The sequence below is a fragment of the Ornithorhynchus anatinus genome, chromosome 17, assembly GCF_004115215.2.
Source record: "Ornithorhynchus anatinus isolate Pmale09 chromosome 17, mOrnAna1.pri.v4, whole genome shotgun sequence".
Classification (NCBI taxonomy): Eukaryota; Metazoa; Chordata; class Mammalia; order Monotremata; family Ornithorhynchidae; genus Ornithorhynchus; species Ornithorhynchus anatinus.
Window position 1 is genome coordinate 40,293,616 of NC_041744.1, and position 16,622 is coordinate 40,310,237.

The 16,622-nt window shown below is 43.7% G+C and overlaps 1 protein-coding gene across 7 annotated transcripts in view; it reads right to left on the reverse strand.

Moving 5' to 3' along the window:
• PHLDB2 (pleckstrin homology like domain family B member 2) overlaps positions 1–16,622 on the reverse strand; it is a 116,776-nt gene that overhangs the window by 22,647 nt on the left and 77,507 nt on the right. For all 7 annotated transcript variants that reach the window (XM_029082161.2, XM_029082160.2, XM_039914462.1 and 4 more), the window contains 3 exons: positions 15,056–15,196; positions 14,464–14,563; positions 5,820–6,027 (listed from right to left, as the gene is read on the reverse strand). In XM_029082161.2, coding sequence (XP_028937994.1) covers positions 5,820–6,027; positions 14,464–14,563; positions 15,056–15,196 — 449 coding nt within the window. The remainder of the gene's footprint in view (positions 1–5,819; positions 6,028–14,463; positions 14,564–15,055; positions 15,197–16,622) is intronic.

The window sequence follows — 16,622 nt, forward strand, 5'->3', positions numbered from 1 at the left end:
CTGTTGCACTGTACTCTCCCATGCACTTAGTATAGTGCTGTGCACATAGTAAGTGCTGAATAAATACAATTGAATGAATTAAATGATTGAATGAAAAGTCCTAGTGGAAAGAGCAGGGGCTTGGGAGTCAGGGGACCTAGGTTCGAAAACTGGTTCCATCACTTGCCTGCTGTGGGGGTTTGGGCAAGTCACTAACTTGGCACTGCCTCAATTTCCTCATATGTAAAATGTGGGGCCAGCACATAGAACAGTGAGGGCTTAATCAATACCACCATGATTATCAGCCAAAAACCACCAAGGGGTGGGACCAAACCTCCAAAAGTATGACTGTCCTGAGTCACCCCCACCCTGGCTCACCCTCTACTGGGCCCAACAAAAGTACCATCTGCTGGGTGAAGGCACAATGCAGGAGATGCTGGGAAGAGTGATATAACATGGAAGGCTGGGCCCACACCCACATCACCCAGTCAACTCCTTCTTTCAGAACTTGCCCAGAAGGTTTCCTCCATGGGAAGTCCCAGTCCTTGTGCATGGCCCCCGGCCAGCCCAAACCCCTGCACAGAACAATGACACAGGAGCTGCAGCAGTGGCTGACTCCCATAGATGGCAAAGTGCTAGGAGACAATTTTCAGATTCCCTTTCTTTCCAGCTCATCTGATTCTTTTAGAAGCTGAGAAGAGTGGAAACACATTTACTCTTTCAGCTCTTGAGTTTCTGACAGTGGTTTCCTCTTCCAAAGAGCCACGTGTCCAACTTCCAGATCTTGGAACGGGGCTGAAATGGCAAAATTTTTCCAGACTCAAAACAGCTCTTTGGCTCCTTGTGGGTATTTGTTGGGAAACTGATGTCTCAACAAAAATGGGAAGCACTACTGTGTCCACAGACTTGCCTTTTGCTCCCATTCCACTGATAGATCTTTGTGATAGAATAACCACCCGACTAAGTGTATGGCCCCAAAACTCTAGTGGAGAATTCCTGTGCAGCCTTAAATTGGGTATAATTACAGGGTATGTTACTCAGAATTAAATGCCATTCCTAACCAAGCCCGACTTTTTAATCCTCTTTCCTTTTCCTAATATGCCTCAACCAGACCCCAGCTCTAGGATTCAAATACATTTCCCTTAAGTTAATTTCTTCCCTTAGTGGGTCAGCTACAGAAACAGTGTGTCCTATTGGAAAGAGCATGATCCTGGGAGTCAAAAATCTCAGCTCAGCTACTTGCTCGCTGTTGGATTTTAGGCAAGTCTTAGACCTTAGAGAAGCAGTGTGGCCATATAGATAGAGCATGGGCCTGGGAGTCAGAAGGTTCTAATCTTGGCTCCACCATTTGTCTGCTGTGTGACCTTGGGCAAGTCACTTAACTTCTTTAGGCCTCAGTTTAATAAATGAGGATTAAAACTGTGAGTCCCAGGTAGGATATGGACTGTGCCCAACCTGATTAGCTTGTATCTACCTCAGTGCCTGACACATAGTAAGCGCTTAATAAATGCCATTTTTTAAAAAGTCCCTTGAGTTCCCTGGGCCTCTGTTTCTTCATCTGTAAAATGGACATTAAATGAATTTCTAGTCTCCCTCTCTCCCTTAGATTGTGAGCCCCATGTGGAACAGGGATTGTGTAATATAGTACTTGACTCATAGTAAGTGCTTAATAAGTACCTAAACTAGTATTCCTACTCTTGGAGTGGTACTATCACTAAAAATAAAGATAGAATAAAATGTTGCTCAGACACTGCTTGGCTTTCCAGAGAAAAATAGTACATTTTATGGAAGACATTAGCGATACTGAGGCCAGTAGTGATTATAACAAGGAATATTGATTTTTAGAAGTTACTGGGTCCGCTAGAAGTTTTTATTTTTTAAGTCACAGATAAAAGGCTGCTGTAAAATATCCTCCACTTCAACTGGAAAAATACATTCATGTGGCAGAAAAGGAAGTCAGCAACAAATACTGTGGCATTCAAAGTCAAGGCACCAACAGCTCATCTTAGATGCCTGGGGATAAACAAATGTATCAAATAACTCCATCCAATGATAAAGTCGTATTAAAAAACACACAAGCAAAACGCAAAAAAACTTACAAGAAAGCTGCTTAGAGAAGCAAAATAGCCTAGTGGACATGGCAGCAATAGGACAGCATGACCTAGTGGAAAAACCCGTCTGAACTGATTAACTTGTATCTATTCCAGCTCCTTGAACAGTGTTTGACACATAGTAAGAACTTTACAAATACCACAGTTATATTAATAAAACATTCCTAGTGAAAGAGCACGGGCCTCAGAATGAGCAAACCTGGATTGTAATTTCAGCTCTGCTGCTTGCTTGCTCTGGGATACCTTGGTCAAATCACTTAACTTTTCAATGCCTCAGTTCCCTCATCTGTAAAATAGAGATTAAGTACCTGTACTCCCTCCTACTTAAACTATGAGCCCATGTCAGATCTGATTATCTGACAATACCACAATTATTAATGTTGTTACTGTTATTATCATTTTAAAAAGTTAAAGAAGTAGTGGGGAAATATAGGGGTGTTCATCCCATTCCTCGAAGATGGATGTCTAGAAAGGCAAACATCGCATGGTTTTCCCAGATGTCCTTGGGAATTGGCTAGATAGATCACAGTGCTGACCAAAGACTAGTGTTACTCATGGACTTAGGTTCCAGAATTCTTCATCAGGAAATCTAATTTAGCATTGAGTCTTCAAAGAGACTATGTAATAATAATATTCATGGTATTTGTTAAGTGCTTACTATATGTCAAACCCTGTTCTAAGCACTGGGGTAGATACAAGGTAATCAGGTTGTCCCATGTGAGGCTCACAGTCTAAATCCCCATTTTACAGATGAGGTAGCTGAGTCACAGAAAAGTTAAGTGGCTTGCCCAGTGTCTCACAGCAGACAAGTGGCAGGGCCGGGTTTAGAACATAAATCCTCTGACTCCCAAGCCCAGGCACTGGACTGTATGACTGCATGATTGATCTAGCACTTTAACACATTACCATACCAGCTTCAGGGTAAGACCGTTAGAGCCAATGAACACTACTGGGGACCTCAGACCAGGTGAAGCTCTATCCAGTGATGGGTCTCTTCTGGGCAGGGGGCAGCCTGGAACTCTATAGCTGAAAGGAACACAAGTCACCCAGGTGAACTGGGACTGGCTAGCAGGTGCCCACCAGAAGCAACAAGGGCCAGAACAGAGGCGGGAAGAGGCTCCCCTGGCTGGCTTGCCATTCACTCCTGAATAAGAAGGAATATAAATAATTCTGCTGTTTGACCCCACTCAGCCTAATCAGGGGGCTGGCTATTTCTTGCATCTGGAAATGGGAATGTTTTGATCCCTTTAAAGTTAAGGATCTTGCCTCTAAAATGAGGATTAAATTATGCATGGCATGCTGGATTAGAAGGTGAAAAACAGTGATGAGAAATTGCCTGATTAGAGACGAACAATTACAAAGTCTGTAGGACAGATGGCGCCTAGCCTATTGGTCTGGGACAGGATTAGGAGTCAGGAAGCCTGAGGTTTAATCTTGGTTCTGCCTCAGGCCTGGAGTGTAACCTTAAGGTAAGTACGGAACTTTTCTGTGCCTCAGTTTCCTCATTTGTAAAATGGAGATTAAATACCTGTTCTCCTTCCCCCTTAGACCAGGTGTCCCACTGAGGGACAGGAACTGCGTCAATCTGATTGTACTGTATCTACCCTGGAGTTTAGCACAGTGCTTGATACTCAGTAAGAGCTTAACAAATATCATAATGCTATCGTTATTAGAAAGTCTGGCCATTCTGCTGTCATGCCAAACTTTTTGAATGGCTGCCAAGGCCTACCACTTCCTCCTGGGGGAGGGTAAAGTGACACAGCCACAGTGTCTACTGTTGCCCTAAGCCTCTTGGCGGCAGTCTCTACTGCTTTCCCCTGGCTTGGATTGGATGACGGTCTGGGATTGTGGCCAAGCCCAAGAGGGCTTGGAAGCTGGAGAGAAGCATCCAAGATGACAGGAGCAATGTGGAACCCTTGAGCTGAGGATAAGCTGCCCATGAGAACTGCCACAGCCTTGCCAACCATATTCCACCCACACCCTGCCCTGTCCCCCTGCCCTACTCTCTCTGTCCTCTGCCCTGCCCCCTCCTACTCCTTCACTATCCCTGCCTCTCCCCCATCCCTGGAAATGATATAGCTAGGAAAAATCTGCTGTGCTTGCTTTATAATATTAGTTTACTATCTGAGGATGGTTGCCCATCCATCTCCCTATCTAACAGAATCTCCGTTGGCTTTAAGGCACTCTCTCAGCTCTCCCACTCCTACCCTACCTCCCTGATCTCCTACTATAACCCAGCTAGCACACTTCACTGCTCTAACACCAATCTACTAAGTGAACCACAGTCTTGTCTTTCTGAATCAATCAATCAATCAATCAATTGTATTTATACTAAGTGCTTGGGAGAGTACTACATAAGAGAGTATGTCAACATGTTCCCTGCCCACAAGGAGCTCATCACGACTGACCCCTTGCCCACATCTTCCCTCTGGCTGGGACATCCTTCCCATTCATATTTCATGAACCACCACTCTCCCCACCTTCAAAGTCCCTCAGAATCAAACTTCCTCCAAGAAGCTCTTTCCCTGACTAAGCATTCACTTCCCTGTCTTAAATCCTTCCTTGTCACCTATGCTCTTGGGTACTGTACTCCTTAAGCACTATGATAGACACCCCTCCCCCAGCCCCACAGTATTTATTTGCACACCTACCTGTAATTTATTTTAATGTTAGTTTTCCCTTCTAGACTGTAAGTTCCTGTGGGCAAAGATAATGCCTATTATCTCTACTGTGCTTGTACTCTCCCAAGTGCTTAGTACAGTGCTTTGAACACAGGAAGTGCTCAATAAGTACCATTGATAGGTAAGTGGAAACCAACAATGACGTTCATCTGGTGGCCTTGGTATTTCCAGCCCTCAGATCTCTGCAAAACTGAGCCTTATTTTTCAGGCAGCTGAAAATTGTTCTCCCTGCCTCCTGGAGGAGGAAGTTGAAGATGCCTTTTCCAAGAGCACAGGAGGCTTTCTTCATTAGCAAAAAATTGGAAGATCAACTTTTACTGCATTTGTTTAATTTTTGCCTGATATTTTCTTCCCCATGTCTCTGTCCCCCATCTCTTTAGGTTTTGAATCGCACATAGGCTTGGGCCAGTTTTCTATCTCCATGAGTTCTTCCTAACACTTAATATAGAGCCATATGCATTGTCGAATCTCAGTGAATGTTACACTTAAGTATTATCAATCCAAGATTAAGACTCATCCCTTGATGAGACTTGACTGAAGCACATTTTATTGATTTAAGCAATCGATGAATGGTATTATTGAGTGCTTACTGTGTGCAAGGCAGTCTACTGAGCACTTGGGAGAGTACAGTGCAATAGGGTTGGAAGCCCAAAAGGGGCTTACAGTCTAGTCAGGGGCTAGATCAATTAGAAACCAATTTATTCATAAAGTAAAGGAGATTTAGAAACAATCTTTTCAACCCTTGGACAAGTCTGCTTCTGGTTGGCTGCTACCCTCCAGGAAACTAATCCAGGGGTCTGTGATAAATAAAAAACTACACTATTCAATGACAAGGAAACAAATCGGCCCCAGCTGGATCTAAAATGATGTGAACATTTATAGGATTGGCAAATAAACCAGAAAAATTCACTCAGACTTTGACAAGAATCTATTAATGTCAGCCCAAAAAGTCTGGTTTGACTATTTTCTGCTGGCTCCATTTTTTGGCTAAACTCTTCACCCCATCCACAGCAACTTTCCCCTTCTCCAGAGCTGAAGGAGAATTTACCTGGAGATATTGTCAGGGGAGCAGGCAGAGAGGCTGGTCTCCAAGCTGTCAGAGCTGTCGATGCTCAGTGTGTCGAAGGCGTGGTCCTTGTAGCTGCGATCTGGGTAGTGGAAACTGTTCAAATAGACATTCGATTCAGATGCAGTTCGGCTGTAAAATTCTGATGATTTCTGTCTTTGTCCTTCATTCACCTGCTGGTGATTGTATCCTAGGAAGAGTGCCATAAACATGTCAGTTAGCACGTCTAATTTCAAAATCTTTTGTCGATGTCTTCATATTGTCTTAGTGTTTTATTGTTTCATCTCTCAGTCAGTCAATTGTATTTTTTAAGCATTTACTGTGTGCAGAGCACTGTATTGTAGACTCCCTGTGGGCAGGGATCATGTCTATCAACTTTATTATATTGTACTCTCCCGAGTGCTTAAGGCGCTCTGCATACAGTAAGTATTCAATGAGAACCACTGATTAATTGATAGATAATAAGTATCATCATAGGTAGTTCACTTTCCTGCATATTCCACTTATGGTGCTGGCGGGACACAGATGTAGAGATGCTCTGGAGAACCAGAGGGAATGCTGATTGTAGAAGAGGATAGAGAAGTCGTGGTTATCGAGATACATATAGGAGTCAGCTGCATAAAGTTAATACCCCAAAGAATGGGCACAAATGAGTTCCCCAAGAGAATGAGTGTAAAAAATGAGAAGAGAAGGAGATGCAAAACACTTTTGGGAGGGTGAAAGGCAGAAGAGGAATTAGTCAAAGAGATTGAGAGAGGTAGGAAGAGAACCAGAAGAGGAGTATTTCAGAAAAACCAAGGTTAGATAGCGATTTCAGAAGGTCCTCAAAAGCGGATTTGAGGAGTCCAGTAGTTTTGGCAAGGCAGAGATCACTGGTGAATTTGGGGTCTGGAGGTGGTGAAAACCATATTATAGTGAGTCATGAAAGGAATGTTAACAAAGGACAAGCAATCATCTTAGTATTTAAAACTATATGCTTTGGAAATTCTAGAAAAATAAACTTCAAATATTATAGCCAACACATTGACAGATGTTAACTTGCTGATCCCCAGAAAATCCCAGGGATAAAGGAAAATTAAATTATCTTCAATTTACAAATGGGGAAGAAACCAAGACAGAACCAGGGCTTGAATTCAGTCTCAGAACCAAGGCAAGGCCTTTACTTATATGGCTTCTCCCCACAAAAACTGTTTTTTACCTACAATTAATAAAGGGATCTCTCTCCCCTCACCACTCAACCCGGCAACTTCCCAATTCAATCAGAGAGGTATTTATTGAACACTCTCCCTGTGCAGAGCACTGTACACAGTGCTTGGGATAGTAGAGAAGAGTTAATAGACATAATCTTTGCCCTCATGAAGCTTACAGTCTGAATTTGGAGCTAGAGATGGCTTCATTTATCATCAGGTCCAGTATAACTCTGTCTCAGACATCACCAGAGTAAACCAGTGATCCCAGTGGATTTTCATTCCAAGTACAGTAAACTTTTCTTAGCTCCCCTGAAGCAACTCAGGAGTCTAAACATTTGAGGCATGATGCTAACTATTCTAAGTATCATTCGAAAGGAACTCAATGTGAAATATTTAAGGATGAACACAAAGAACCAGGATTGAAATCATAATGAAATGATATAGCAGTTGCATCCACTGAGAAAGCATGCTTTAGTCCAGCTTCAATGTATAGCCTGGCACTATCCCCTCAGAAAACCACTCGGTCCAAACAGTGATATCTGAGCATTCCCTATGGTTGCCCCCAAAATGGGTAAAAATACCAGGGAGCTTTATAAGATTAACTGTGTTGCTCTCAATATAACTGTGAAAAATGTGGACTATTGATTTTCTCAGAGCAATTGTAGATTTGGGTGCCTTGCTTACAGAGACCTAAAAGCCTTCAGAGCTTTTAGAATGTTGGGAAGGGTCCAGCAGTTGGTGGCTAAACTAGACATCACCCTGGGGGAGATTATGCATTGAACAGTCATTCCATGCTCTCTTCCTCCTCCACATCCTTAGACTTCTCTCCCACTATGCAGCACCAAATCTTCAGTCCCTGAAATCATCCTTTGGTACCTCATCCTTCTCCCTTGCAGCCCTGCCCTCTCTACTACTCCCCATTCATCATCCCACAGTGGTCTGTGCACAGTTCTGCACTGTGGGCAAACTAGCCTTCCTCATTGACCTGCCATTCATTGTCCTTCTGTGGTACATGGTATCCCCACTGCACTGTGGACAAGCTGGCCTTCCTCATTGACCTGTTTCTCACCAACTCACTCGTTCCTCACCATTACATTTAATGACTGTCTTCCCTGCTTCTCTCTCTCTCGCTCTAAGGGGGGGTGCTCTTCTTGCACCCCCCCAAGAGAAGTTGGCCTGCTTTTTGCCTCCCTACCCATACTTTTTCCATTCTATCTCTCCTTTCCTTCCCTTCCCTACTCTTTATTTGGATCCCCATTCATTGCAGCTACTAGTTTCTTTATCTACCCCCAATCTGGTTCCCCCTTCTCCACCACCTTCCTCTCTAAACCCCGTGCCCTCGCCATCTACTTTGGCCAAAAAAACCAAAACTTGGTTGTGAACTTCCCAAATTTCTCCATCATCTCTTCGATACCCTACTTTCCCCTCTTCCTCTGTCTCCTATTTTCTAGCTATTTCCCAAGAGAGAGTCTCCCTGCTGCCCTCTAAATCTACCCCTTTGCCTCTTAAAAACACTCATCCACTCATCCCCTCCCACCTCTTAAAAACACTCAATCCCACTTTCTTCCTCTTCCTTATCACAATCTTCAACTTCTTTCCCACATCAATAAATCAATCCATGGCATTTGTTGAGCACTTACTGAATGTTCTTAGGAGTGCAGTGTAGTAACAAGCACATATTCCCTACCCTTCAAGTGCTTATAATTAACAAGACAGTCAGATCAATTATCCTTTCCTCTTCTTCCAAACTGCTACCACGTTAATCTAATCACTTATCCTAGCAGTCATCCACCTCCACATAAACAGAAACTCTTTAGCATTGACTTTAAAGCACTCAATCACCCTGTTCCTTCCTACCTCATCTCATGACTCTCATTCTACAACCCAGCCTGCATACTTAGCTCCTCTAATGCTAACCTTCTCTCTGTACCTCAATCTCATCTATCTCACCACCGACCTCTCACCCACATCCTGCCTCTGGCCTGGAACGTCCTCTCTCTTCATATCTGACAGACAAGTACTCTCCCCACTTTCAAAGTCTTACTGAAGACACATCTCCTCCAACAAGTCTTCCCTGACTAAGCCCACCTTTCCTCTTCTCCCAATCCCTTTTGTGTCACCCTGACTTGCTCCCTTTATTTATTCCCCCTCCCATCCCCACAGCACCTCTGTACATATCTGAAATTTATTCAATTATATTAATGTCTGTCTACCTCTAGAGTGTAAGCTCATTGTGGGCAGGGAATGTGTCCATTTATTGTTATATTGTGCTTTACCAATGACTTAATACAATGCTCTGTACACAGTAAGCACTGAATAAATAAATATAACTGACTGACTGACTTCCCCCTTGGACTGTGAGCCTCATGTCGGACAGAGTATGTGGCATTGTATCTACCTCCCATTGCTTGATACATAGTAAGCACTTAACAAATACCATTAGTATTATTTATTTATTAATTTTTGAATGGCATTGTATGGTCTGTGCCAGGCGCTGTTCTAAGCTACTCAGCTACAAGTAGCTACAAGCTACTCAGGTTGGACACAGTCTATGTGCCACATGGGGCTCACAGTCTCAATCCCCATTTTACAGATGAGGAACCTGAAGCACAGAGAAGAGAAGTGACTTGTCCAAGATCCCAGGCAGACAAGTGGGATTAGAACCCAAGTTCTGCTAGCCCATGCTTTATCCACTAGACCACATTGCTTCTCATTATTATTATTATGATTCATTCCTATTTGTGTGAAAGGTATTTATAAGCAACGAGGCAAAGTGCACATTATTAACCCTTCCTAAAGAGAAAAACAAAGGACAACTTTCAAGCCTCATAGCTCACCTGCTGAGAAATTCCTTCTTCCTAATCCCAGTCCAGAGCCAGAGAAGGGAAAGTCAGTGGAGAAATCAGGGAGGAAGGGGCAATAGAGAAAGAGAAAAGGATGCAGAGAAGAAGAGAAAACAACAGATATGGAAGAGAAGACAAGTAACCAGCTTGCTCATAGAAAAAAGCCCAAGTTGGTCATAAGAGCTATGGTAGGTGCCATCCTGGTCATAAAGTTTGGTAAACGGTCCCAGCAACAGCCTTAATTTATCTGGAGATCATCCAGGGTCCAGGGATTCAGGGCATTCAAGGGAAGAGCAAAAATGATTAATAAACATGCACATGCACCCAGTTACTGAAGCAGAGGAAAAGAGATGCAATTTCGGCACCAAACCAATTTTGTACAAATTGATCTCAAGCCAGAATCACACAAGTTCATGTTTGCAATGCTCGTTCCCAAAGGGACAATGTCAAGTTATTTCTTTAGAGTGATGAAATAGCCCCTTGGCCTCTGGTTGCTGCTACTATGAAGCCCAGGGCTTAGGAAGAATCACATTGCAATTGGGTGGTCCGTACACCCATCCCTTGAGAAAAGAACAAAAATGGGCCAGGGGGCTCTGCCAGAGGTGGGGAGTTTTAGTTCTGAGAGAGAGGAGCCCAACTTTTATTTACCTGTTGGGGTAACTGGCTAGGTAAGGCTTAGGAGACAGATTTGGTCTGTGGAAGGGACTTGACAGTGACCTTTTCATGAGTTATTTGACACAAGCAGAGCCTGAATACAGTGTCTTACTCTAGGAATGGGGGAATGGGATATACCTCTTAGGGCTTTCCCTGCATTGGAAGACAAAAAAAAGACTTCATCATAAATCAATCAATCAATCCTGGTATTTATTGAGTACACACTGTGTGCAGAGCACTGAACTGTACAATGGATTAAACAATCTTTCAATCGATCTTATTTATTGAGCTCTTACTGTATGCAGGGCCCTGTACTAAGTACCTGGGAGAGTACAATATAACAGAGAGTTATTAGACACGTTTCCTGCCAACAATGAGCTTACAGGCTAGAGGGGAAAAACAGACATTAATATAAATAAATTACAAATGTGTACATAAGTGCTGTGGAGCTAAGGGAGGGATGAATAAAGGAAGCAAATCCAAGTACAAAGATAAGGCAGAAGGGAGTGGGAGAAGAGGAAATGAGGGCTTAGTTAGGGAAGGCCTTTTGGCAGAGGTGTGCCTTCAGCAAGGCTTTGAAGGTGGAAGAATTATTGTCTGGTAGATATGAAGAGGGAAGATGTTCCAGGCCAGAGGCAGGATGTGGGCAAGTGGTCAGCAGCGAGAATGATGAGATCGAAGTACAGTGAGTAGGTTGACAGTAGAGGAGTGAAGTGTATGGGATGGGTCGTAGTAGGAAATCAGGAAGGTAAGGTTAGGAGGGGGCAAGCTGATTGAGTGCTTTAAAGCCGATGGTAAGGTGTTTCTGTTTGATGCAGAGATGGATAGGCAATCACTGGGGGTTCTTGAGGAGTGGGGAAACATGGACTAAGTGTTTTCGTAGAAAAATGATCTGGGCAGCAGAATGAAGTATAGATTGAAGTTTAGAATAGACCCTTTGTCCTCAAAGCAAGCAGCATTTCTATCCGATAATTGACTTAGAATTTTCTGTTTCAGATACCTTGGTTTAAATGTCTAATGTCTCTTCACTTAGCACAAGTTCAGTCAAACAATCAAACAATCGGTGGCATTTACTGAGCATTTAATGAGGGTGGAGCATTGCAATATATGCTTGGAAGAGTACACTAGAGTTAGTAGACATGATCCTGTCCTGTAAGAGCTTATAAAAGAAGGGAAGATTATCTCTTGGAGCTAACTATCATGAATGGGCTGGAAAAAAGAAATTTTTTTTTAATCTAATGGTGCACTTCAAGTTCCAATTACCTATCAATGACCTATCAGTACATTAACGAACCTCGGTGATAAGTGATCAAGTGACTCTTTGACAACCTTCTTGGGAATTATTTTCACAAGGCCAACATATCTAGCTGATGTTCAAGCAACTTTTAGAGTGCTCCGCAAACATGAAGTGCTCAAAAAGTATAATTAATTGATTGACTGAGTTTTTCTTCAAGACAATAGGTATGCCTCAGGAAGCTCCTTTGTCCATGCATAAGGAAAAACAAATGTTCCCTTATTCTTGCTAAATGAAAAGTTTGGGGTTAACAACAGCATAGCTTTTTCTGAACTTTGACTTCCAGAGCTCCCTAATTGCATGAGCAGTTTCTTCTCTATTTCCTCAGAACCCGCCTGATTCATTGCCCTAGGCTGCTTCTGGGGGCATGCCAGAATGATTTAGCTAGGCTAGCTGGCTCAATCTTCCCAGAAGTCTGGTCTTAGGTCAATTCTCAGGAATTCTACAGAGAGATGTGTCCTCTTCACCATCACCCTATCCTATCCTTCTTCCTCTACTCTGCCCCATTTGCTGCCCATTTATTAAGTTACAGATTTTGGCAACCCCAGCCCCTTAAATCTTTGATCCTTTCTGCAAGTATCTACTTGATGTAGAGCATACTTGAAACTGAGGCAAGAAGATGTTTACTCATTCACAAACTTCTCACTTGCTGTTGTTCATTGGAAAATCAACACACTAACTTAATACTAATAATAATAATGATGCTGGTATTCGTTAAGTGCTTACTACATGCAAAGCACTGTTCTAAGCGCTGGGGATACAAGGTGATAAGGTTGTCCCACATGGGGCTCACAGTCTTCATCCCCACTTTACAGATGAGGGAACTGAGGCACAGAGAAGTTAAATGACTTGCCCAAAGTCACACAGCTGACAAATGGCAGAGCTGGGATTCGAACCCATGACCTCTGACTCCCAAGCCCAAGCTCTTTCCATTGAGCCACATTGCTTCTCTAATAATAATGTTGGTATTTGTTAAGCCCTTACTACGTGCAAAGCGCTGTTTTAAGATATAGGGTCATCAGGTTGTCCTACGTGGGGCTCACAGTTAATCCCCATTTTGCAGATGAGAGAACTAAGGCACAGAGAAGTGAAGTGACTTGCCCACAGTCATACAGCTGACAAATGGCAGAGCGAGATTCACACCCATGACCTCTGACTCCCAAGCCTGGGCTCTTTTCCACTGAGCCACGCTTCTTCTCTTGTGGGCCATGTATTCAGGGACAAAGTGTGTTGAAGAAAATTGAATTTTCTAGACTGTGAGCTCCTTGTGGACAGGAAACATGTCTCTCAAGTCTGTTGTATTCACCCAAGCCCTCAGTAAAATACTCTGCATATAATAAGTGCTTAATAAATTTCATTGATTGATTGATTGATAATAGTTATGTTATTCTTTAAATGCTTATTACGTATTAAGCTCTACACAAGATAATCAGGTTGGAACCAGACCCCTTCCCACATACAGGTCACAGTCTAAACAGGATCTCCATTTTGCAAATGAGGAAACTGAGGCCCAGAGAAGTTAGGTGACTTATCCAAGGTCACACAATAGGTTAGTGGTAAAGATGGGATTGGAATCCAGGTTCTCCGACTCCCTAGCCTGTGATCTTTCTATTAGGCCATGTTTGCTTCTCAGTACTAAATTAACCTGCTCCAGTAGCCCCAGGAACTATGTACCAGTACCCAGTGGCTGAGGGGCCAGATATGGAAAATTATTTCCACCTCTGCTTTCTTATTTCAGAGAACAGAATCTATAATAGGCCAGAAAATGAGAGCAATAAGCAGTGATTCTGCACTAAATTGGCCTTGTTGCTTTTACAAAGACTGTTTCTTCCTTTCCCAAGTCAGTTCTGGGAACTTGATTTTCAAAGATAAATGAAACCATCTAACTGTGCTCTGCAATAAGCAGCCAAACCCTACCTCTGGGGGAACTCGATCCTGGGAATAAACTAGTCACCTGTGGAGTGCTAACACCGACCATTTAACCCACCAAGAGGCCTCCTGAACAAATCCAACTAACACATACTCACTGTGCTTGTCCCCCTGATTCAAGCATTCCAGACTGAAGGAGAGGGAGTGCATATTTCAAATCCCCAAGTTCATACCCACATTTTTTATTGTATTTGTTAAGGCTTTACTATGTGTCAAGCACTGTTCTAAGAGCTGGGATAGATACAAATCAATCAGGTCAGACACAGGCCCTGTCCCACATGTCCTATATGGCTAAGTAGGAGGGAGAACAGGTATTGAATCCCCATTTTACGGTTGAGGAAACTGAGGCACAAAGAAGTTAAGTGATTTGCCCAAGGTCACACAGCAAGCAAGAGGTGGAGCTAGGATTAGACTTTAGGTTCTCTAACTCCTAGGATCCTTCCACTGGGCCATGTTGCTCCCCAGATGGTAAGCATTGCTTTGGAATGGGTGAGTCATTTCTATTCTCCTCTGCTGCTACTTTTAAAGCCAAAGAGCAGAGTGTGTGCCTATAATTGCCTCTGTTAAACACACAATCCTCGGTTTATGTAGAAGACACACACTTCTACATCCAAAAGCAATTTTCAGGAGGGAAATGCAGAGTTTGAGGTTCTATCCCCTCACCCCACCTCAACCCTATCCCCATGGATAAGCCCAGCTCTGGTCAAAGTTCATACCTTTGTGGATCCTTCTGGGCTCAGAATCCTTGGCCATGGTGGCTAGAGAGTGTTGGAGGACACTGCCACAGCTGTTGCTCTGCCCTAGGGGTGGGTGGTTCTGCAAGAAGCCAGGAGAAAAAGCTGTTAGTGAATGGGAAAGTCAGTGGGCTGGCTAGAAAACCCCCATCTACTGTGGGTCAACTAAAGGTTCAGTGATCCTGGGGAGCTCTGGGGAGCCCTGGTGAGATGGGCACTCAACAGCTTCCAACAGCCACCTCACAGCCACTCGTGTGCCCAATGCCAGGGGCTCAGCTCTGTGCAGCTCCTGGCTTGAGCGCTCAATGGATGAGGACAAACAAAAGGGAGGAGTTGAAGGGATCGGGAAGGCACAGAGAAGCTCCCCTCCTACTCCCATTTTCTGCTCCCCAAGTGCCTCCCAGGTCACCCTGCTGCAGGCCTGCAATAGCCTAGATCGAGAGCAAGGATAGAGCCCAAAAAGGCGGGTGGCCAACCGTAGTGTTCCCCTCTGACTCTCAGAACAGCTACTGGGCACTGTGCTGGGGCTCTGGGGCTGCTCACCTTCTGCCCATCTGTTCTGTGCAAATCTCACCTTGGGCGTGCTGCTTCTTCCCAGGGTCGAACTGCTGAAATGGGCTGAGAGTGAGGGGCTGGGTTTCTTGCGAGGCAGCGTGTCACTCAGGTAGAGGCCTTCTCTGTGGTGGTGCTTCCTTCCTTCCAGATTTTTAAGAGGCTTGAATGTAAATTGCAAAGCAAAACAGCAGTTTTGACACACTGTAGTTGTTGGTTCAAATAAGTTTCATTCACCCGAGATTAGAGTGAAGGTTACTATACGAGGCTTCAACCCAGCATATATTTTTGATTTGCTTTATGAGATACCCCCAGGTATTGTGGGATTTGGTGAGTTACTATTCCAGTTTGTCCTGCCTTCTCCCTTCAGGACTTTGCAAATTTCATTCTCTCGAACTTTCCCAGGGGATCTTTAACAGTTTTAGCCTAACCCCATGAGGAAACTTGCCTGACCTCACACAAGTCATTATGCCCCATTACTGATTATCTTAATTGCCCTCTCCATTCCTATTCCTCCTCTATTTAGCACTATGTTACGAAGCCTGTTATGTAAGCTCACTGTGGGCAGGGAACACGTCTATCAACTCTCTTCTATTGTACTTTCCCAAGCACTTAGTATTGTGCTCTGCACACAGTAAGCACTCAATAAACACCACTGATGATGATGAGGTTCCTGGGTATTCTGTGCTAGCTAGCTGTCTTTTACTACGCGTCTAATACACTTTAAACAATTTGAGAGATGACTCGGGGGTCCAAGCATAATTACTGATGGAGGGAAGTATTAGGCTGAAGCATTTCACTGTTTTAGCTGGGAATACTGAATGTGAGTCTGGATACACATAAGAATCACAGAAAAGGCTTTGCTGCCTGAGATGCTTGGAAAAGAGAAGGGAGCTGTTAATCAAAAACTAAGACTTAGGGCTGGCTAAGAGAGGAGACCTTACAAAGTCACACAGTAATAACTGTACTATTTATTAAGTGCTTACTTTTTCAGTGGTATTTGTTAAGCACTTACTATGTTTTAGGCACTGTACGAAGCACTTGGGTAGGTACAAATTAATCAGATGAACTCAGTCCATGTCCCACATAGGGCTCACAGTCTTAATCTCCATTTTACAGTTGAGGAAACTGAGGTACAGAGAAGTTAAGTGACTTGCCCAGTGTCCCACAGCAGACAAGAGGAGGAGCCAGAATTAGAACCCAGGTTCCCTGATTCCCAGGCCCAAGTTCTAACCATTAGGCAACTTTGCTTCTATGCCAAGCACTGAGCTAAGCACTCAAGTAGGTTCAAGATTATTCTGCTGGACACAGTCTCTGTCCTACTTGGGAGTTCAACAGTCTGAAAGGGAGGAAGAATGTGTATCTTACATTTTACAGATGAGGTAGCTGAGGTCCAGAGACACTAAGTGAGTTGCCCTAGGTCACACAGCTGGCAAAGGCAGAACGATGATGAGAAGCCAGTCCCCCTAACTCCCAGGCCTGTACTCTTTTCATTGTCATGCTGCTAGTGAGAGGCAGAGAATTAGCAATTCAGTTGTCAGTTGGCCTAAAGGACTGTCCATCATCAAAAAAGGGAGCTAATTGAATAG